Source organism: Staurois parvus, unplaced genomic scaffold, assembly GCF_062004578.1.
Source record: "Staurois parvus isolate SC_StPar_1 unplaced genomic scaffold, SC_StPar_1.0 ptg000151l, whole genome shotgun sequence".
NCBI classification, from domain to species: Eukaryota; Metazoa; Chordata; class Amphibia; order Anura; family Ranidae; genus Staurois; species Staurois parvus.
In genome coordinates, this window is record NW_028317947.1 from 13,703,135 (window position 1) to 13,725,151 (window position 22,017).

At 50.2% G+C, this 22,017-nt stretch overlaps 1 protein-coding gene across 2 annotated transcripts in view; it reads left to right on the plus strand.

Annotated features, from left to right (window-relative positions):
* Positions 1-22,017, plus strand: part of LOC149464505 (NXPE family member 2-like) — a 51,396-nt gene that overhangs the window by 17,554 nt on the left and 11,825 nt on the right. For both annotated transcript variants that reach the window (XM_089674477.1, XM_089674476.1), the window contains one exon: positions 1,369-1,590. In XM_089674477.1, the coding sequence (XP_089530603.1) occupies positions 1,369-1,590 (222 nt within the window). The remainder of the gene's footprint in view (positions 1-1,368; positions 1,591-22,017) is intronic.

Genomic DNA, 22,017 nt, shown 5'->3' on the forward strand with positions numbered 1-22,017 from the left:
AGTTCCCACCTTTGCGACGCCATACAGTTTTGAAGCCATCAGTTCCAAAAACATTTATCTTGGTCTCATCACTGTAGAGTACAGAGTCCCAGTAGTCTTCTTCTTTTTCAGCATGGGCCCTGGCAAATTCTAGGTGGGCTTTTTTGTGCATGGGCTTTAGGAGAGGCTTCCTTCATGGACGACACCCATGCATGTCATTCCTCCGCAGTGTACACCATATTGTGTCACAGGAAACAATCACCCCAGTTTGGCTTTCTATTTCTTAACTGACTGCAGTGAACTTGCATGGCGATTTTCTTCAACCCTTCTCATCAGAAGACGCTCCTGCCGAGGTGTTAACTGCCGTGGACGGCCTGGATGTCTCTGTGAGATGGTTGCAGTTCCATCTTTGTAAAATTTTTGTATCACTTTTGCTACAGTATTCTGGCTTATAAGTAAAGCTTTGCTGATCTTATTGTAGCCTTCATCATTCTTGTTTAAAGAAATTATTTTCTTTCTCAGGCCTTGTGACATTTCTCTTCCATGTGGTGCTATTGCTGGCAGCATGAAATGGGGAGGGGTTTTCTTTGTTAAGTATCACCCTTTTATAATTGACTGTCTGTTGGACACCTGTTTAGTGAATAATTAGACTCACCTGTAGCTGAATTCTTGTTAATTAGGATTTTGCTGTCTAAAATTTAGCTTTGCTCCTAAGACTTTCATTGGGGTGTATTCATTTTTGCAACATGAACTTGAATGAATTTGTTAGGAAAAATACTTTTTTGTGTATTCAAATTAACAAATCTTGTTTGCAATCAATGGCCCGCATTTGTGGGAGGATTTTGTAGTATAGTGTCCCATAGAAAATGTTGATTCTGGAAAAAGGAAAGTAAAGGTTTTCTGACAAATCTGTTGGGATGTACTAATTTATGCTGAGCACTGTATATATATATATAAAAACCACCAACTCTAATTCTGCTCTGTCCTTAGTGACCTGTCACTGGTAAACACAGAAGGCGGCTTGCGTCCTGTGTTACCCATTTTTGAGTCCTGTGCCTTATGTGATATGCACTTCTGAGCCCTGTACTCTGTGTGTTATGTGTTCCTGAGTACCTGCACCTATTCTTTGATAAAAAAAAAGCATATATACATGCGCACAGAATACATACGTAGAATGAAGTAGGAGCAAGAAACTACTTCCACTGCAGGTACAGCTTCCTCTCCAGCAAGTCTTCAGAAGATCCGTTTTAAGTAATTTAAAGCAAAAAGTGGAGTACTGCTTGGCTACAATTGACTTTTCTAGGTTTTCCCTGTAAAACAAATATTTACCATAATTACCTTACCATAATTGTTATGTTTTTTGTTTTCTTTTTTCATTTCTTTTTTTAGCAAGACCAATATCGGCACCTCTAGAAGAATGCAAGATAGGAATGGACTCCCCATTTCCCAGTGGCTTTGTGCTGCAGAATATCTGGAATCCTGTTTTTTGTAAAATCAAAAACTTGAATACTCCAGAAGAGATGAACACTTGTTTACGGGACAAAATGATCTATATTTTGGGAGATTCAACGTTAAGACAATGGTTTAATACTCTGACAGATACATTAAAAGGTATGTTTGCCCACCTATTTACTTCATATGACAAAGTTCAAAAACTGTAGCATTTTTATCATGGTATCTAGTACAGTGGAACCTCAACCTACGAGCGAACTAACGTGCGAGTTTTCCGAGATACGAGCAGTCGCTCGGACGATTTTTTGCTTCAGCACGCGAGCAGAATTTTAGGATACGAGCTCGAGGCGCACGCAGCTCTAAGTGTATATTTTCGAGGCGCGCGAAGCTCAGAGGGTAAGAGTCACAGCATCCCATCTCCGGGCCTTTCTCTCTCTCTCACTGTCTACACGTGATTGAAATCCCAACTTCTAACTTTGTTGTAACCATGGCACCAAAGAAAGCAAGTGGTAGTGCGAGTACCGAGAAGAGGAGGATGATGTCCCTCGAAATAAAGCTTGAAATCATCAAGAAGCATGAGCAAGGCATGCGAGTAAAGGAACTGGCCAAGCACTACGACCGTACAACGTCAACGATCTGCACCATCTTAAAGCAGAAGGAGTCCCTAAAGAAAATTAAGCCAGCCAAAGGTATCAAGATTATTTCAAAGCGCCGTACAGATGTGCATGAGAAGATGGAGAATCTGCTGTTGGTGTGGCTGACGGAAAAACAACTTGCCGGAGATACCGTCACCGAGGGAATAATCTGCGAGAAGGCGCGCAGTATTTTTTCAGATTTACAACAGCAAACCCCAGGCACTTCAATGGAGGAGGAATCCTTTAAAGCCAGTCGGGGCTGGTTTGATAATTTTAAGAAAAGGACGGGGATTCACTCCGTTGTTAGGCATGGTGAGGCAGCAAGTGCTGATGTAAAGGCAGCAGAGGAGTTCGTGAAAACTTTCGCAGAATTCGTCGAGGAAGAAGGATACATCCCCCAGCAAATCTTCAACTGTGACGAGACAGGGCTGTTCTGGAAGAAGATGCCGAGGAGAACATACATCACCGAAGAGGAGAAGAGGATGCCAGGACACAAACCTATGAAGGATAGGTTGACCCTTGCTCTGTGTGCCAATGCGAGTGGCGACTGCAAAATAAAGCCGCTACTCGTATACCATTCGGAGAACCCCAGAGCCTTTAAAGCGCACAAGATAATAAAGGAGAAACTCCATGTTATGTGGAGGGCAAACCCTAAGGCGTGGGTCACCAGGCAGTTCTTTATCGACTGGGTAAACCTTGTGTTTGGTCCTTCGGTGAAGAAATATTTGAAGAACAACAACCTGCCCCTGCGAGCCCTTCTCGTCCTCGACAATGCTCCTGCACATCCACCACAGATCGAGGAAGAAATACTCGACGAGTATAATTTTGTGAAGGTTCCCTACCTTCCTCCAAACACCACCCCTATCCTCCAGCCAATGGACCAACAGGTAATATCAAATTTCAAGAAACTCTACACCAAGCACCTGTTTCGCCGTTGCTTTGAGGTGACGGAGAACACAAACCTCACCCTTCGAGAGTTTTGGAAGGAGCATTTTAACATAGCAATAGGCCTCAAAATCATCGATATTGCCTGGCAGGGGGTTACGAAAAGGACCTTGACCTCTGCTTGGAAGAAGCTGTGGCCTGAAAATGTGGCTGAAAGAGATTTTGAAGGGTTTGAGATTGAGGAAGAAGAGGAGCCAGTGGAGGAAGAGATCGTGTCCATTGGCAAGACTATAGGTCTGGAGGTGGATGAAAGAGACATCGAGGAACTCGTTGAGGAGCATTCCGAGGAACTTACGACTGACGAGTTAAAGGAGTTACAAGAGCAACGGCACACAGAAGCATTAACTGAAGCTACTTCGGAGGGAGAGGAGACAGAGCCGGAGACAATCAGTACAAAAGACCTCAAGGATATTTTGGCAATGTGGGAGAGGGTGGCAGGATTTGTTGAAAAGAACCATCCTGAAAAAATTGCAACGAGTCGTGCGACAGAGCTTTTCAATGACACGTGTCTACGTCGTTTCAGAAACATTCTCAAAGGGAGAATGAAACAGACTTCCTTAGACATGTTTCTTAAGAAAAGGCCTTCAGCTCGAAGTGAGCAAAGTGTGGCAAAAAGGCCAAGAACTAGTGAAAGTGAAGAGAGTGATGAGAATTAAGCTAAAACAAAAATCATCTCCAAGGTAAGTAAATTGTATACAACCTTATTATATCTTCATATTTTCTTTCTACAGTATTTTGTTTTTATATAATATTAGTTATGTAAAAAGCTTTTTTCCTTATGAAATAACAAGAAAAATGAAAAATATGAGGTGCCATTTTGAGGGTTGGAACGGATTACGGCCGTTTCCATTATTTCTTATGGGGAAAATTGATTTAACGAGCGAGCATATTAACTTACGAGCTCGGCCACGGAACGAATTAAACTCGTAAGTTGAGGTTCCACTGTATATTGCAGTTATATTATTTCAAAATGTAATTCGTGAAACTAATATGAAAACTTTGTTGTAAATAACCAAGTAACAATTCCAAATTTTTATAAGGTATTAAACTTAGATAAACCATTGAAACTTACAAGGACATTATAACTAGAGATGAGCGAAGTATTCAAAAATTCGATTCGACTGATTCGGCGAATTCGTAGAAAAAATTCGATTCGAGTCGAATATATTCGCTGTGAATTTAACTTAAAAAAGGGTGTTTCTAGGCTTCAGAGAGACTTAATATTAGTGCTGAACACTGTACCTTTAATTTAAATGCCCTTGGAGTCTGCTGGGGAAGAGAAATAATACTGTCAGGCAGTATGACATGCAGATGAGTGCCGTCGATCTTAGAATCACCGCACACTTCACTCATTTGGCCAGTCACGGGGCCAAAACCAGAGTGTGGAGCCACAGTGTGGCGGTGGAGGCAGCAGCAATGGGAGGCCATGCAGCACCCTATGACAAAAATGGAAACCACCAGCAGTGTGAGGAGACCTGAAAGTGGCACATGGCAGAGTGTGGCGATAGAGACAGCAGCAATGGGAGGCCGTACAGGGACCCATGACACACTCTGGACCTGGCAGCAGCATGAGGAGGCGGTACAGGGGCCCATGGCAGATTACGGGCCTGGCAGCAGCATGAGGAGTCGGTAGGGGGGCCCATGGCAGATTACAGGCCTGGCAGCAGCAATGGGAGGCCGTACAGGGACCCATGACATAATCTGGACCTGGCAGCAGCATGGGGAGGCGGTACAGGGGCCCATGACAGATTACGGGCCTGGCAGCAGCATTTGGAGTCGGTACGGGGGCCCATGACACACTCTGGACCTGGCAGCAGCATGAGGAGGCGGTACAGGGGCGCATGACAGATTACAAGCCTGGCAGCAGCAACTTGGACAGGAGGACGTTCAGTTTCTGCACCGTCTGGTGCGTGCTCGCAAACTGTTGTCTCTTGGAAACGGATTCCAAGAAAGACTGCTGACGGAATCCGTGAAGAGGAGTAGCAGGAGAAGGAGCATCTGAACGAGCGGAATATGCCAACAAGCGACAACAGGGGCCCATGACAGATTACGGGCCTGGCAGCAGCATGAGGAGTCGGTACGGGGGCCCATGGCAGATTAGGGGCCTGGCAGCAGCTATGGGAGGCCCGTAATCTGCCAGCACCCTATGACAAAAAATGGAACCCACCAGCAGTATGAGGAGACCTGAAAGTGGCACATGGCAGAGTGTGGCGATGGAGACAGCAGCAATGGGAGGCCGTACAGGGACCCATGACACACTCTGGACCTGGCAGCAGCATGAGGAGGCGGTATAGGGGCCCATGGCAGATTAGGGGCCTGGCAGCAGCTATGGGAAGCCCGTAATCTGCCAGCACCCTATGACAAAAAATGGAATACACCAGCAGTGTGAGGAGACCTGAAAGTGGCACATGGCAGAGTGTGGCGATGGAGACAGCAGCAATGGGAGGCCGTACAGGGACCCATGAGAGACTCTGGACTTGGCAGCAGCATGAGGAGGCGGTATAGGGGCCCATGGCAGATTAGGGGCCTGGCAGCAGCTATGGGAGGCCCGTAATCTGCCAGCACCCTATGACAAAAAATGGAACACACCAGCAGTGTGAGGAGACCTGAAAGTGGCACATGTTTGGGGCATGATTCATGGCGGATTTAGTCAGTTGTGTCAGGAACTGGTGGTTTGAAATCCAGACTAATCCACGCCTGATTCATTTTCACAAACGTCAGTCTCTCCACACTTTGGGTGGACAGTCGTGTCCTCCGCGGAGTTGCAATACCTCCTGCCGCACTAAACACGCGCTCCGATGCCACGCTACTGGCCGGGCATGACAGCCTTTCAAGGGCAAATTCAGCTAGTTGGGGCCAAAGGTCAAGTTTCGTTGCCCAGTAGTCAAGGGGATTGTCTACCTCGGTTGGCAGGGTGCTGTCCAAGTAGGCCCAAGCCTGTTGTTTGAGGTCCTGCTCCAGGTCCACCTGATGCTGCTGCTGCTGCTGCGGCTGGTTAGTAGTTTCCTCACTGCGCTGGTGAAGAAAGCTACTCATCATCGACTGCAGACTGAGGCAGCCGCTGCTGGTGGAGCTGCCACTGCTCCTACCACCCCACCCCTCCCCTGCTGCCATCGCAGCGGAACGCGAGCGCACAGGGCCCACAGTGTCTGAGGATGGACGTTGGCGCAGACAGGCAGAGACCAGCTGACTACATAGGTGGTTTTTATAGTACGTTATTTTGGCCTCCCTCTCAGCAGGTGTGAAAAAGGCCACCATTTTGGAACGGTAGCGAGGGTCCAACAAGGTGGACAGCCAAAAGTCATCCCTCTGTCTGATGGTTATTATTCGGCTGTCGCTACGCAAGCAAGCGAGCATGCTATGGGCCATTTGTGCCAAGGAATGCGAGGGACTCCCTGCCTCCATCTCCACAGCATACTGCCACGGTGCGTCTGGGTCCTCTGTCTCCTCCTCCTCCTCCTCCTCTACCAGATGCTCCTGCTCCTCCACTCCTGTCCGCTGAGTGGAAAAACCACCCATTTCACTCAATAATTCCTGAGCACCAATGTCCTCCTCTACCTCCTCCTCTTCTTCCTGTCCTGCCCCCACAGGGGTCATGTGGCGTTGAGATCTGTGCGCCACGTCTACCGCACCCTGACCAGCCATTGTTAACAGCATTTGTTCCAGGACGTGCAACAGAGGAATGACGTCGTTCATCCCATAGTCCTGCCGACTCACGAATAGCGTGGCCTCCTCAAAGGGCCTGAGCAAGCGCAGGTGTCACGCATGAGCTGCCAATGGCTGACATCTAAGTTACACAGGGAATACCTTTATCCGCTTTTAACATCAGGAAATCTGTGATGGCCTTTTGCTGTTCGTAAAGGCGGTCTAACATATGTAGGGTTGAATTCCACCTTGTTGCAACGTCACAGCATGAGGAGTCGGTATAGGGGCCCATGGCAGATTAGGGGCCTGGCAGCAGCTATGGGAGGCCCGTAATCTGCCAGCACCCTATGTCAAAAAATTCTACACACCAGCAGTGTGTGAGGAGACCTGAAAGTGGCACATGGCAGAGTGTGGCGATGGAGACAGCAGCAATGGGAGGCCGTACAGGGACCCATGACAGACTCTGGACCTGGCAGCAGCATGAGGAGGCGGTATATAGGGGCCTATGGCAGATTAGGGGCCTGGCAGCAGCTATAGGAGGCCCATAATCTGCCAGCACCCTATGTCAAAAAAATTCTACACACCAGCAGTGTGAGGAGACCTGAAAGTGGCACATGGCATGAGAGACTCTGGACCTGGCAGCAGCATGAGGAAGCGGTATATAGGGGCCTATGGCAGATTAGGGGCCTGGCAGCAGCTATAGGAGGCCCATAATCTGCCAGCACCCTATGTCAAAAAATTCAACACACCAGCAGTGTGTGAGGAGACCTGAAAGTGGCACATGGCAGAGTGTGGCGATGGAGACAGCAGCAATGGGAGGCCGTACAGGGACCCATGACAGACTCTGGACCTGGCAGCAGCATGAGGAGGCGGTATATAGGGGCCTATGGCAGATTAGGGGCCTGGCAGCAGCTATGGGAGGCCCTTAATCTGCCAGCACCCTATGTCAAAAAATTCTACACACCAGCAGTGTGTGAGGAGACCTGAAAGTGGCACATGGCAGAGTGTGGCGATGGAGACAGCAGCAATGGGAGGCCGTACAGGGACCCATGACAGACTCTGGACCTGGCAGCAACATGAGGAGGCGGTATATAGGGGCCTATGGCAGATTAGGGGCCTGGCAGCAGCTATGGGAGGCCCTTAATCTGCCAGCACCCTATGTCAAAAAATTCTACACACCAGCAGTGTGTGAGGAGACCTGAAAGTGGCACATGGCAGAGTGTGGCGATGGAGACAGCAGCAATGGGAGGCTGTACAGGGACCCATGACAGACTCTGGACCTGGCAGCAGCATGAGGAGGCGGTATATAGGGGCCCATGGCAGATTAGGGGCCTGGCAGCAGCTATAGGAGGCCCATAATCTGCCAGCACCCTATGTCAAAAAATTCAACACACCAGCAGTGTGAGGAGACCTGAAAGTGGCACATGGCAGAGTGTGGCGATGGAGACAGCAGCAATGGGAGGCCGTACAGGGACCCATGACAGACTCTGGACCTGGCAGCAGCATGAGGAAGCGGTATATAGGGGCCTATGGCAGATTAGGGGCCTGGCAGCAGCTATGGGAGGCCCTTAATCTGCCAGCACCCTATGTCAAAAAATTCTACACACCAGCAGTGTGTGAGGAGACCTGAAAGTGGCACATGGCATGAGAGACTCTGGACCTGGCAGCAGCATGAGGAAGCGGTATATAGGGGCCTATGGCAGATTAGGGGCCTGGCAGCAGCAATGGGAGGCCCATAATCTGCCAGCACCCTATGTCAAAAAATTCTACACACCAGCAGTGTGTGAGGAGACCTGAAAGTGGCACATGGCAGAGTGTGGCGATGGAGACAGCAGCAATGGGAGGCCGTACAGGGACCCATGAGAGACTCTGGACCTGGCAGTAGCATGAGGAAGCGGTATATAGGGGCCTATGGCAGATTAGGGGCCTGGCAGCAGCAATGGGAGGCCCATAATCTGCCAGCACCCTATGTCAAAAAATTCTACACACCAGCAGTGTGTGAGGAGACCTGAAAGTGGCACATGGCAGAGTGTGGCGATGGAGACAGCAGCAATGGGAGGCCGTACAGGGACCCATGACAGACTCTGGACCTGGCAGCAGCATGAGGAGGCGGTATATAGGGGCCCATGGCAGATTAGGGGCCTGGCAGCAGCTATAGGAGGCCCATAATCTGCCAGCACCCTATGTCAAAAAATTCAACACACCAGCAGTGTGAGGAGACCTGAAAGTGGCACATGGCAGAGTGTGGCGATGGAGACAGCAGCAATGGGAGGCCGTACAGGGACCCATGACAGACTCTGGACCTGGCAGCAGCATGAGGAAGCGGTATATAGGGGCCTATGGCAGATTAGGGGCCTGGCAGCAGCTATGGGAGGCCCTTAATCTGCCAGCACCCTATGTCAAAAAATTCTACACACCAGCAGTGTGTGAGGAGACCTGAAAGTGGCACATGGCAGAGTGTGGCGATGGAGACAGCAGCAATGGGAGGCCGTACAGGGACCCATGACAGACTCTGGACCTGGCAGCAGCATGAGGAGGCGGTATATAGGGGCCCATGGCAGATTAGGGGCCTGGCAGCAGCTATAGGAGGCCCATAATCTGCCAGCACCCTATGTCAAAAAATTCAACACACCAGCAGTGTGAGGAGACCTGAAAGTGGCACATGGCAGAGTGTGGCGATGGAGACAGCAGCAATGGGAGGCCGTACAGGGACCCATGACAGACTCTGGACCTGGCAGCAGCATGAGGAAGCGGTATATAGGGGCCTATGGCAGATTAGGGGCCTGGCAGCAGCTATGGGAGGCCCTTAATCTGCCAGCACCCTATGTCAAAAAATTCTACACACCAGCAGTGTGTGAGGAGACCTGAAAGTGGCACATGGCATGAGAGACTCTGGACCTGGCAGCAGCATGAGGAAGCGGTATATAGGGGCCTATGGCAGATTAGGGGCCTGGCAGCAGCAATGGGAGGCCCATAATCTGCCAGCACCCTATGTCAAAAAATTCTACACACCAGCAGTGTGTGAGGAGACCTGAAAGTGGCACATGGCAGAGTGTGGCGATGGAGACAGCAGCAATGGGAGGCCGTACAGGGACCCATGACAGACTCTGGACCTGGCAGCAGCATGAGGAGGCGGTATATAGGGGCCTATGGCAGATTAGGGGCCTGGCAGCAGCTATGGGAGGCCCTTAATCTGCCAGCACCCTATGTCAAAAAATTCTACACACCAGCAGTGTGTGAGGAGACCTGAAAGTGGCACATGGCATGAGAGACTCTGGACCTGGCAGCAGCATGAGGAAGCGGTATATAGGGGCCTATGGCAGATTAGGGGCCTGGCAGCAGCAATGGGAGGCCCATAATCTGCCAGCACCCTATGTCAAAAAATTCTACACACCAGCAGTGTGTGAGGAGACCTGAAAGTGGCACATGGCAGAGTGTGGCGATGGAGACAGCAGCAATGGGAGGCCGTACAGGGACCCATGACAGACTCTGGACCTGGCAGCAGCATGAGGAGGCGGTATATAGGGGCCCATGGCAGATTAGGGGCCTGGCAGCAGCTATGGGAGGCCCATAATCTGCCAGCACCCTATGTCAAAAAATTCTACACACCAGCAGTGTGTGAGGAGACCTGAAAGTGGCACATGGCAGAGTGTGGCGATGGAGACAGCAGCAATGGGAGGCCGTACAGGGACCCATGAGAGACTCTGGACCTGGCAGCAGCATGAGGAAGCGGTATATAGGGGCCTATGGCAGATTAGGGGCCTGGCAGCAGCAATGGGAGGCCCATAATCTGCCAGCACCCTATGTCAAAAAATTCTACACACCAGCAGTGTGTGAGGAGACCTGAAAGTGGCACATGGCAGAGTGTGGCGATGGAGACAGCAGCAATAGGAGGCCGTACAGGGACCCATGACAGACTCTGGACCTGGCAGCAGCATGAGGAGGCGGTATATAGGGGCCTATGGCAGATTAGGGGCCTGGCAGCAGCTATGGGAGGCCCTTAATCTGCCAGCACCCTATGTCAAAAAATTCAACACACCAGCAGTGTGTGAGGAGACCTGAAAGTGGCACATGGCAGAGTGTGGCGATGGAGACAGCAGCAATGGGAGGCCGTACAGGGACCCATGAGAGACTCTGGACCTGGCAGCAGCATGAGGAAGCGGTATATAGGGGCCTATGGCAGATTAGGGGCCTGGCAGCAGCAATGGGAGGCCCATAATCTGCCAGCACCCTATGTCAAAAAATTCTACACACCAGCAGTGTGTGAGGAGACCTGAAAGTGGCACATGGCAGAGTGTGGCGATGGAGACAGCAGCAATAGGAGGCCGTACAGGGACCCATGACAGACTCTGGACTTGGCAGCAGCATGAGGAGGCGGTATATAGGGGCCTATGGCAGATTAGGGGCCTGGCAGCAGCTATGGGAGGCCCTTAATCTGCCAGCACCCTATGTCAAAAAATTCAACACACCAGCAGTGTGTGAGGAGACCTGAAAGTGGCACATGGCAGAGTGTGGCGATGGAGACAGCAGCAATGGGAGGCCGTACAGGGACCCATGAGAGACTCTGGACCTGGCAGCAGCATGAGGAAGCGGTATATAGGGGCCTATGGCAGATTAGGGGCCTGGCAGCAGCAATGGGAGGCCCATAATCTGCCAGCACCCTATGTCAAAAAATTCTACACACCAGCAGTGTGTGAGGAGACCTGAAAGTGGCACATGGCAGAGTGTGGCGATGGAGACAGCAGCAATGGGAGGCCGTACAGGGACCCATGACAGACTCTGGACCTGGCAGCAGCATGAGGAAGCGGTATATAGGGGCCTATGGCAGATTAGGGGCCTGGCAGCAGCTATGGGAGGCCCTTAATCTGCCAGCACCCTATGTCAAAAAATTCTACACACCAGCAGTGTGTGAGGAGACCTGAAAGTGGCACATGGCATGAGAGACTCTGGACCTGGCAGCAGCATGAGGAAGCGGTATATAGGGGCCTATGGCAGATTAGGGGCCTGGCAGCAGCAATGGGAGGCCCATAATCTGCCAGCACCCTATGTCAAAAAATTCTACACACCAGCAGTGTGTGAGGAGACCTGAAAGTGGCACATGGCAGAGTGTGGCGATGGAGACAGCAGCAATGGGAGGCCGTACAGGGACCCATGACAGACTCTGGACCTGGCAGCAGCATGAGGAGGCGGTATATAGGGGCCTATGGCAGATTAGGGGCCTGGCAGCAGCTATGGGAGGCCCTTAATCTGCCAGCACCCTATGTCAAAAAATTCAACACACCAGCAGTGTGAGGAGACCTGAAAGTGGCACATGGCAGAGTGTGGCGATGGAGACAGCAGCAATGGGAGGCCGTACAGGGACCCATGAGAGACTCTGGACCTGGCAGCAGCATGAGGAAGCGGTATATAGGGGCCTATGGCAGATTAGGGGCCTGGCAGCAGCAATGGGAGGCCCATAATCTGCCAGCACCCTATGTCAAAAAATTCTACACACCAGCAGTGTGTGAGGAGACCTGAAAGTGGCACATGGCAGAGTGTGGCGATGGAGACAGCAGCAATGGGAGGCCGTACAGGGACCCATGACAGACTCTGGACCTGGCAGCAACATGAGGAGGCGGTATATAGGGGCCTATGGCAGATTAGGGGCCTGGCAGCAGCTATGGGAGGCCCTTAATCTGCCAGCACCCTATGTCAAAAAATTCTACACACCAGCAGTGTGTGAGGAGACCTGAAAGTGGCACATGGCAGAGTGTGGCGATGGAGACAGCAGCAATGGGAGGCCGTACAGGGACCCATGACAGACTCTGGACCTGGCAGCAGCATGAGGAGGCGGTATATAGGGGCCCATGGCAGATTAGGGGCCTGGCAGCAGCTATAGGAGGCCCATAATCTGCCAGCACCCTATGTCAAAAAATTCAACACACCAGCAGTGTGAGGAGACCTGAAAGTGGCACATGGCAGAGTGTGGCGATGGAGACAGCAGCAATGGGAGGCCGTACAGGGACCCATGACAGACTCTGGACCTGGCAGCAGCATGAGGAAGCGGTATATAGGGGCCTATGGCAGATTAGGGGCCTGGCAGCAGCTATGGGAGGCCCTTAATCTGCCAGCACCCTATGTCAAAAAATTCTACACACCAGCAGTGTGTGAGGAGACCTGAAAGTGGCACATGGCATGAGAGACTCTGGACCTGGCAGCAGCATGAGGAAGCGGTATATAGGGGCCTATGGCAGATTAGGGGCCTGGCAGCAGCAATGGGAGGCCCATAATCTGCCAGCACCCTATGTCAAAAAATTCAACACACCAGCAGTGTGTGAGGAGACCTGAAAGTGGCACATGGCAGAGTGTGGCGATGGAGACAGCAGCAATGGGAGGCCGTACAGGGACCCATGACAGACTCTGGACCTGGCAGCAGCATGAGGAGGCGGTATATAGGGGCCTATGGCAGATTAGGGGCCTGGCAGCAGCTATGGGAGGCCCTTAATCTGCCAGCACCCTATGTCAAAAAATTCAACACACCAGCAGTGTGAGGAGACCTGAAAGTGGCACATGGCAGAGTGTGGCGATGGAGACAGCAGCAATGGGAGGCCGTACAGGGACCCATGAGAGACTCTGGACCTGGCAGCAGCATGAGGAAGCGGTATATAGGGGCCTATGGCAGATTAGGGGCCTGGCAGCAGCAATGGGAGGCCCATAATCTGCCAGCACCCTATGTCAAAAAATTCTACACACCAGCAGTGTGTGAGGAGACCTGAAAGTGGCACATGGCAGAGTGTGGCGATGGAGACAGCAGCAATGGGAGGCCGTACAGGGACCCATGAGAGACTCTGGACCTGGCAGCAGCATGAGGAAGCGGTATATAGGGGCCTATGGCAGATTAGGGGCCTGGCAGCAGCTATAGGAGGCCCATAATCTGCCAGCACCCTATGTCAAAAAAATCTACACACCAGCAGTGTGTGAGGAGACCTCAAAGTGGCACATGTTTGAGGCATGATTCATGGCGGATTTAGTCAGTTGTGTCAGGAACTGGTGGTTTGAAATCCAGACTAATCCACGCCTGATTCATTTTCACAAACGTGAGTCTCTCCACACTTTGGGTGGACAGTCGTGTCCTCCGCGGAGTTACAATACCTCCTGCCGCACTAAACACGCGCTCCGATGCCACGCTACTGGCTGGGCATGACAGCCTTTCAAGGGCAAATTCAGCTAGTTGGGGCCAAAGGTCAAGTTTCGTTGCCCAGTAGTCAAGGGGATTGTCTACCTCGGTTGGCAGGGTGCTGTCCAAGTAGGCCCAAGCCTGTTGTTTGAGGTCCTGCTCCAGGTCCACCTGATGCTGCTGCTGCTGCTGCTGCGGCTGGTTAGTAGTTTCCTCACTGCGCTGGTGAAGAAAGCTACTCATCATCGACTGCAGACTGAGGCAGCTGCTGCTGGTGGAGCTGCCACTGCTCCTACCACCCCACCCCTCCCCTGCTGCCATGGCAGCGGAACGCGAGCGCACAGGGCCCACAGTGTCTGAGGATGGACGTTGGCGCACAAAGGCAGAGACCAACTGACTACATAGGTGGTTTTTATAGTACGTTATTTTGGCCTCCCTCTCAGCAGGTGTGAAAAAGGCCACCATTTTGGAACGGTAGCGAGGGTCCAACAAGGTGGACAGCCAAAAGTCATCCCTCTGTCTGATGGTTATTATTCGGCTGTCGCTACGCAAGCAACCGAGCATGCTATGGGCCATTTGTGCCAAGGAATGCGAGGGACTCCCTGCCTCCATCTCCACAGCATACTGCCACGGTGCGTCTGGGTCCTCTGTCTCCTCCTCCTCCTCCTCTACCAGATGCTCCTGCTCCTCCACTCCTGTCCGCTGAGTGGAAAAACCACCCATTTCACTCAATAATTCCTGAGCACAAATGTCCTCCTCTACCTCCTCCTCTTCTTCCTGTCCTGCCCCCACAGGGGTCATGTGGCGTTGAGATCTGTGCGCCACGTCTACCGCACCCTGACCAGCCATTGTTAACAGCATTTGTTCAAGGACGTGCAACAGAGGAATGACGTCGTTCATCCCATAGTCCTGCCGACTCACGAATAGCGTGGCCTCCTCAAAGGGCCTGAGCAAGCGGCAGGTGTCACGCATGAGCTGCCAATGGCTGACATCTAAGTTACACAGGGGAGTACCTTTATCCGCTTGTAACATCAGGAAATCGGTGATGGCCTTTCGCTGTTCGTAAAGGCGGTCTAACATGTGTAGTGTTGAATTCCACCTTGTTGCAACGTCGCAGATCAGGCGATGCTGTGGAATTCCGTTCTGCCGCTGCAGCTCAATGAGGGTGTTCTTTGCGGTGTAGGAATGGCTGAAATGCATGCACAGTTTACGTGACATTTTAAGGATGTCTTGCAGTGGGATGGTGGATTTTAAGAACCGCTTGACAACCAGATTGAACACGTGAGCCATGCATGGCGCATGGCACAACCTTCCTTGACGCAGAGCAGACACCATGTTCTTTCCGTTGTCGGTCAACATGGTTCCGATTTTCAGTTTGCGCGGAGACAGCCATCTGTCGATTTCTCTGTTCATTACACTCAGAAGTTCCTCCCCTGTGTGACTACGTTCGCCAAGGCATACCAGGTGCAGAACAGCGTGACACCGTTGCGCCCTGCACATGTGATATGCCGGTCGGGTAATGGGACTTGGCACGGGGGTGGCGGCTGAGGACACGGCGGAAGAAGAGGTGGTAGAGGCGGACATCTTTGCCGGACCAAGGACGTGCAAACGTGGAGGCAAAAGCGGCGTGACCTGTCCAAGTTGCTGGTGCGGCTGTGACGGCACCACGTTCACCCAGTGGGCCGTAAATGACATGTACTGTCCCTGACCGTAGTTACAGCTCCACACGTCGGCGCTGCCGTGCACTTTGGCAGAGACCGACATGCTCAAAGACTGGCCCACCATGTCTTCTACATGTGAATGCAGGGCTGGCACTGCCTTTTTGGCGAAGAAATGACGGCTTGGCACTCTCCACCGCGGCGCGGCACAAGCCATCATTTCTCTGAAAGGTGCTGAGTCCACCACTTGGAAAGGGAGGGACTGCAGCACCAGCAACTTGGACAGGAGGACGTTCAGCTTTTGCACCGTCGGGTGCGTGCTCGCAAACTGTTGTCTCTTGGAAACGGATTCCAAGAAAGACTGCTGACGGAATCCGTGAAGAGGAGTAGCAGGAGAAGGAGCATCTGAACGAGCGGAAGATGCCAACGAGCGACAACTCCCCTCAGCAGAGGTGTTGGAGCCTTGACTGGCTGATGGAGGGCGATTGACGTCGGGTGACGGAGCAAGTAACGGAGCGGGTGATGGAGCGGGGGCTGGGGCGGGCAGAACCGCCGTATCTTTATCACGGTTTTCCCAGGCCACCAAATGCCGCAACGCTGTAGTCCCAACATGGGCCCCCTGGCCACGCTTGACTTTCTGGCCACATAGTCGACATACGGCTACGTTTACTTCCTCGGGCGGCTTGACGAAAAATTGCCACACCGCCGAGTAGGAAACTTTGCCCCCGATACTCCTCACTGGCTGACTGCTGCTTCCTCCGTGCACACCGGCACCACTACTGGCCGTGGTGGTAGGCTGCAGTGGAGCTGGTGCTCTACTCCGTGGCCGTTTGGCTCCACTGACACTGCTGCGACCCTGCTGCTGTCTCCTGGGCAACCCACCGACTGTTTTGCTCGCTGCCAAGCTGCCACCCTCTTCTCCTGATGATGCGGAAGAAATTGCCTGATGACGACGAGGCTGCCAAGTGCGATCAACCTCCTCATCATCAAGTAGGGTCTCCGCCTCACTACTAGCCCCCTCGGCTGCGTCTGGGTCAGGAGACAGACCTGTCTCTAGACCGGCTACCGAGCCACTCTCCTCGCCACTACTTCTTCGCCTGGCTGCTGAAAAGGCGGATGTCTCCCCCCGTTCCTGACCGCCCTCTGTTAGCTCTTCCTCACTGTACAGTGGGGCTGAGCCCACAGCATGCGATACTTCGCTTGGTGAGGGAACACCAAAGGACAGGGGCAGGTAGAGGACACGTGATTTCAGTGGGCTTGGTCCCGGGCCATGCCAACTAACGGTTGTGTCTGACGTACCCACCGACCGTTGGCTGTAGGTGTCAGAGGTGACCTGGGAAGAGGAAGACGACCGAGCCAACCAATCGACGACGGCAGGGTTGTCGGTGGAGACACGACCGCTGGATGACACCGGGAGCACTGGCCTCTGGCTGCGAATAGTGCTGCCTCGACCCCTTCCTCTGCTGCCACGTCTGCTCGCTCCTAAAACATTGCCTCCTCTGCCACTCCTCTGCATGTTGTCTGACATACTCTTTAATTAAACGATTATGTGTCCCTGAGTAACAATTCTGTGTCCCTGAGTAACAATTCTGTGTCTGTGCGAGTAACAATTCTGTGGCCCTAAGTAACAGTTCTGTGGCCCTCAGTAACAATTCTGTGTCCCTGATTAACGTTTCTGTGGCCCCAAGTAACAGTTCTGTGGCCCTCAGTAACAATTCTGTGTCTGTGCGAGTAACAATTCTGTGTCTGTGCGAGAAACAATTCTGTGGCCCTAAGTAAAGTTTCTGTGGCCCTAAGTAACAATTCTCTGGCACTCAGTAACAATTCTGTCTGTCCCTGAGTAACAATTCTCTGGCACTCAGTAACAATTCTGTCTGTCCCTGAGTAAAAATTCTGTGGCCCTAAGTAAAGTTTCTGGGGCCCTGAGTAACAATTATCTGGCACTCCGTAACAATTCTGTCTGTCCCTGAGTAACAATTCTCTGGCACTCAGTAACAATTCTGTCTGTCCCTGAGTAAAAATTCTCTGGCCCTAAGTAAAGTTTCTGTGGCCCTGAGTAACAATTCTCTGGCACTCCGTAACAATTCTGTCTGTCCCTGAGTAACAATTCTCTGGCACTCCGTAACAATTCTGTCTGTCCCTGAGTAAAAATTCTGTGGCCCTAATTAAAGTTTCTGTGGCCCTAAGTAACAATTCTCTGGCACTCAGTAACAATTCTGTCTGTCCCTGAGTAACAATTCTCTGGCACTCGGTAACAATTCTGTCTGTCCCTGAGTAACAATTCTCTGGCACTCAGTAACAATTCTGTCTGTCCCTGAGTAAAAATTCTGTGGCCCTAATTAAAGTTTCTGTGGCCCTAAGTAACAATTCTCTGGCACTCAGTAACAATTCTGTCTGTCCCTGAGTAACAATTCTCTGGCACTCCGTAACAATTCTGTCTGTCCCTGAGTAACAATTCTCTGGCACTCAGTAACAATTCTGTCTGTCCCTGAGTAAAAATTCTGTGGCCCTAATTCAAGTTTCTGTGGCCCTAAGTAACAATTCTCTGGCACTCAGTAACAATTCTGTCTGTCCCTGAGTAACAATTCTCTGGCACTCAGTAACAATTCTGTCTGTCCCTGAGTAAAAATTCTGTGGCCCTAAGTAAAGTTTCTGGTGCCCTGAGTAACAATTATCTGGCACTCAGTAACAATTCTGTCTGTCCCTGAGTAACAATTCTCTGGCACTCAGTAACAATTCTGTCTGTCCCTGAGTAACAATTCTCTGGCACTCAGTAACAATTCTGTCTGTCCCTGAGTAAAAATTCTGTGGCCCTAAGTAAAGTTTCTGGGGCCCTGAGTAACAATTATCTGGCACTCCGTAACAATTCTGTCTGTCCCTGAGTAACAATTCTCTGGCACTCAGTAACAATTCTGTCTGTCCCTGAGTAAAAATTCTCTGGCCCTAAGTAAAGTTTCTGGGGCCCTGAGTAACAATTCTCTGGCACTCCGTAACAATTCTGTCTGTCCCTGAGTAACAATTCTCTGGCACTCAGTAACAATTCTGTCTGTCCCTGAGTAAAAATTCTGTGGCCCTAATTAAAGTTTCTGTGGCCCTAAGTAACAATTCTCTGGCACTCAGTAACAATTCTGTCTGTCCCTGAGCAACAATTCTCTGGCACTCGGTAACAATTCTGTCTGTCCCTGAGTAACAATTCTCTGGCACTCAGTAACAATTCTGTCTGTCCCTGAGTAAAAATTCTGTGGCCCTAATTCAAGTTTCTGTGGCCCTAAGTAACAATTCTCTGGCACTCAGTAACAATTCTGTCTGTCCCTGAGTAACAATTCTCTGGCACTCAGTAACAATTCTGTCTGTCCCTGAGTAAAAATTCTGTGGCCCTAAGTAAAGTTTCTGGGGCCCTGAGTAACAATTATCTGGCACTCCGTAACAATTCTGTCTGTCCCTGAGTAACAATTCTCTGGCACTCAGTAACAATTCTGTCTGTCCCTGAGTAAAAATTCTCTGGCCCTAAGTAAAGTTTCTGGGGCCCTGAGTAACAATTCTCTGGCACTCCGTAACAATTCTGTCTGTCCCTGAGTAACAATTCTCTGGCACTCAGTAACAATTCTGTCTGTCCCTGAGTAAAAATTCTGTGGCCCTAATTAAAGTTTCTGTGGCCCTAAGTAACATTTCTCTGGCACTCAGTAACAATTCTGTCTGTCCCTGAGTAACAATTCTCTGGCACTCGGTAACAATTCTGTCTGTCCCTGAGTAACAATTCTCTGGCACTCAGTAACAATTCTGTCTGTCCCTGAGTAAAAATTCTGTGGCCCTAATTAAAGTTTCTGTGGCCCTAAGTAACAATTCTCTGGCACTCAGTAACAATTCTGTCTGTCCCTGAGTAACAATTCTCTGGCACTCCGTAACAATTCTGTTTGTCCCTGAGTAACAATTCTCTGGCACTCAGTAACAATTCTGTCTGTCCCTGAGTAAAAATTCTCTGGCCCTAAGTAAAGTTTCTGTGGCCCTGAGTAACAATTCTCTGGCACTCCGTAACAATTCTGTCTGTCCCTGAGTAACAATTCTCTGGCACTCCGTAACAATTCTGTCTGTCCCTGAGTAAAAATTCTGTGGCCCTAATTAAAGTTTCTGTGGCCCTAAGTAACAATTCTCTGGCACTCAGTAACAATTCTGTCTGTCCCTGAGTAACAATTCTCTGGCACTCGGTAACAATTCTGTCTGTCCCTGAGTAACAATTCTCTGGCACTCAGTAACAATTCTGTCTGTCCCTGAGTAAAAATTCTGTGGGCCTAATTAAAGTTTCTGTGGCCCTAAGTAACAATTCTCTGGCACTCAGTAACAATTCTCTCTGTCCCTGAGTAACAATTCTCTGGCACTCAGTAACAATTCTGTCTGTCCCTGAGTAAAAATTCTGTGGCCCTAATGAAAGTTTCTGTGGCCCTAAGTAACAATTCTCTGGCACTCAGTAACAATTCTGTCTGTCCCTGAGTAACAATTCTCTGGCACTCGGTAACAATTCTGTCTGTCCCTGAGTAACAATTCTCTGGCACTCAGTAACAATTCTGTCTGTCCCTGAGTAAAAATTCTGTGGCCCTAATTAAAGTTTCTGTGGCCCTAAGTAACAATTCTCTGGCACTCATTAACAATTCTGTCTGTCCCTGAGTAACAATTCTCTGGCACTCGGTAACAATTCTGTCTGTCCCTGAGTAACAATTCTGTGGCCCTAACTAGCGTTTCTTTGTCCCTAAGTAACAGTTCTGTGGCCCTCAGTAACAGTTCTGTGTCTGTGCGAGTAACAATTCTGTGTCTGTGCGAGTAACAATTCTGTGGCCCTAAGTAACAGTTCTGTGGCCTTCAGTAACAATTCTGTGTCTGTGCGAGTAACAATTCTGTGGCCCTAAGTAAAGTTTCTGTGGCCCTAAGTAACAATTCTCTGGCACTCAGTAACAATTCTGTCTGTCCCTGAGTAACAATTCTCTGGCACTCAGTAACAATTCTGTCTGTCCCTGAGTAACAATTCTCTGGCACTGAGTAACAATTCTGTCTGTCCCTGAGTAAAAATTCTGTGGCCCTAATTAAAGTTTCTGTGGCCCTAAGTAACAATTCTCTGGCACTCAGTAACAATTCTGTCTGTCCCTGAGTAACAATTCTCTGGCACTCAGTAACAATTCTGTCTGTCCCTGAGTAACAATTCTGTGGCCCTAACTAGCGTTTCTTTGTCCCTAAGTAACAGTTCTGTGGCCCTCAGTAACAGTTCTGTGTCTGTGCGAGTAACAATTCTGTGTCTGTGTGAGTAACAATTCTGTGGCCCTAAGTAACAGTTCTGTGGCCTTCAGTAACAATTCTGTGTCTGTGCGAGTAACAATTCTGTGTCTGTGCGAGTAACAATTCTGTGGCCCTAAGTAAAGTTTCTGTGGCCCTAAGTAACAATTCTCTGGCACTCAGTAACAATTCTGTCTGTCCCTGAGTAACAATTCTCTGGCACTCAGTAACAATTCTGTCTGTCCCTGAGTAAAAATTCTGTGGCCCTAAGTAAAGTTTCTGTGGCCCTGAGTAACAATTCTCTGGCACTCAGTAACAATTCTGTCTGTCCCTGAGTAACAATTCTCTGGCACTGAGTAACAATTCTGTCTGTCCCTGAGTAAAAATTCTGTGGCCCTAATTAAAGTTTCTGTGGCCCTAAGTAACAATTCTCTGGCACTCAGTAACAATTCTGTCTGTCCCTGAGTAACAATTCTCTGGCACTCAGTAACAATTCTGTCTGTCCCTGAGTAACAATTCTGTGGCCCTAATAACGTTTCTGTGGCCCTAAGTAACAATTCTCTGGCACTGAGTAACAATTCTGTCTGTCCCTGATTATGAATTCTGTGGCCCTAACTAGCGTTTCTTTGTCCCTAAATAACGATTCTGTGGCCCTCATTAACAAGTCTGTGTCCCTGAGTAATGGTTCTCTGTCCCTAAGTAACTTTTCTCTGTCCCCAATTATCGTTTCTGTGGCCCTAACTCTGTCCCTGTCCCTAGTACAGAGCGGTCTGCCTCTGTTCAATAACTGCAGGCAAATGAAGAATTCCAAAATGGCCGCTATTTATAGCTCGACCATTACACAGTGCTGGCTGGCTGGCTGCTGATAGGCTGATGCGATCACATGTAGTTGAGGCATGCATTATGGGTCAGCGCGCCTTGTCTGCGCGCCTTCCCAGACATCCCCGCTCCGTCGCCGCACATGTCAGCCGCCATTTTCTGAAAAATTTCGATTCGCGCGTCCGAATTAGGCTATTTTTCGGATTCGGCACGAATCGAAATTTTTCAGATATTCGACTCGAATTCCACTTCGGATACTTCGATTCGCTCATCTCTAATTATAACTTAATAATAATTTAATAATTTTTTGACTGAGAAATAAATCAGGCCTATGCCAAAGTGGTCGCGGTTCAGCATGCTTTCATCTCTGCTAGAATTATTAAATTAAATTATTAGAGTACTCTCCCTGTTTTCCAAAGTGTGATGTAATCCCTTGTTTGTAGTGGTAGCTTAGTTGTTCTTCATT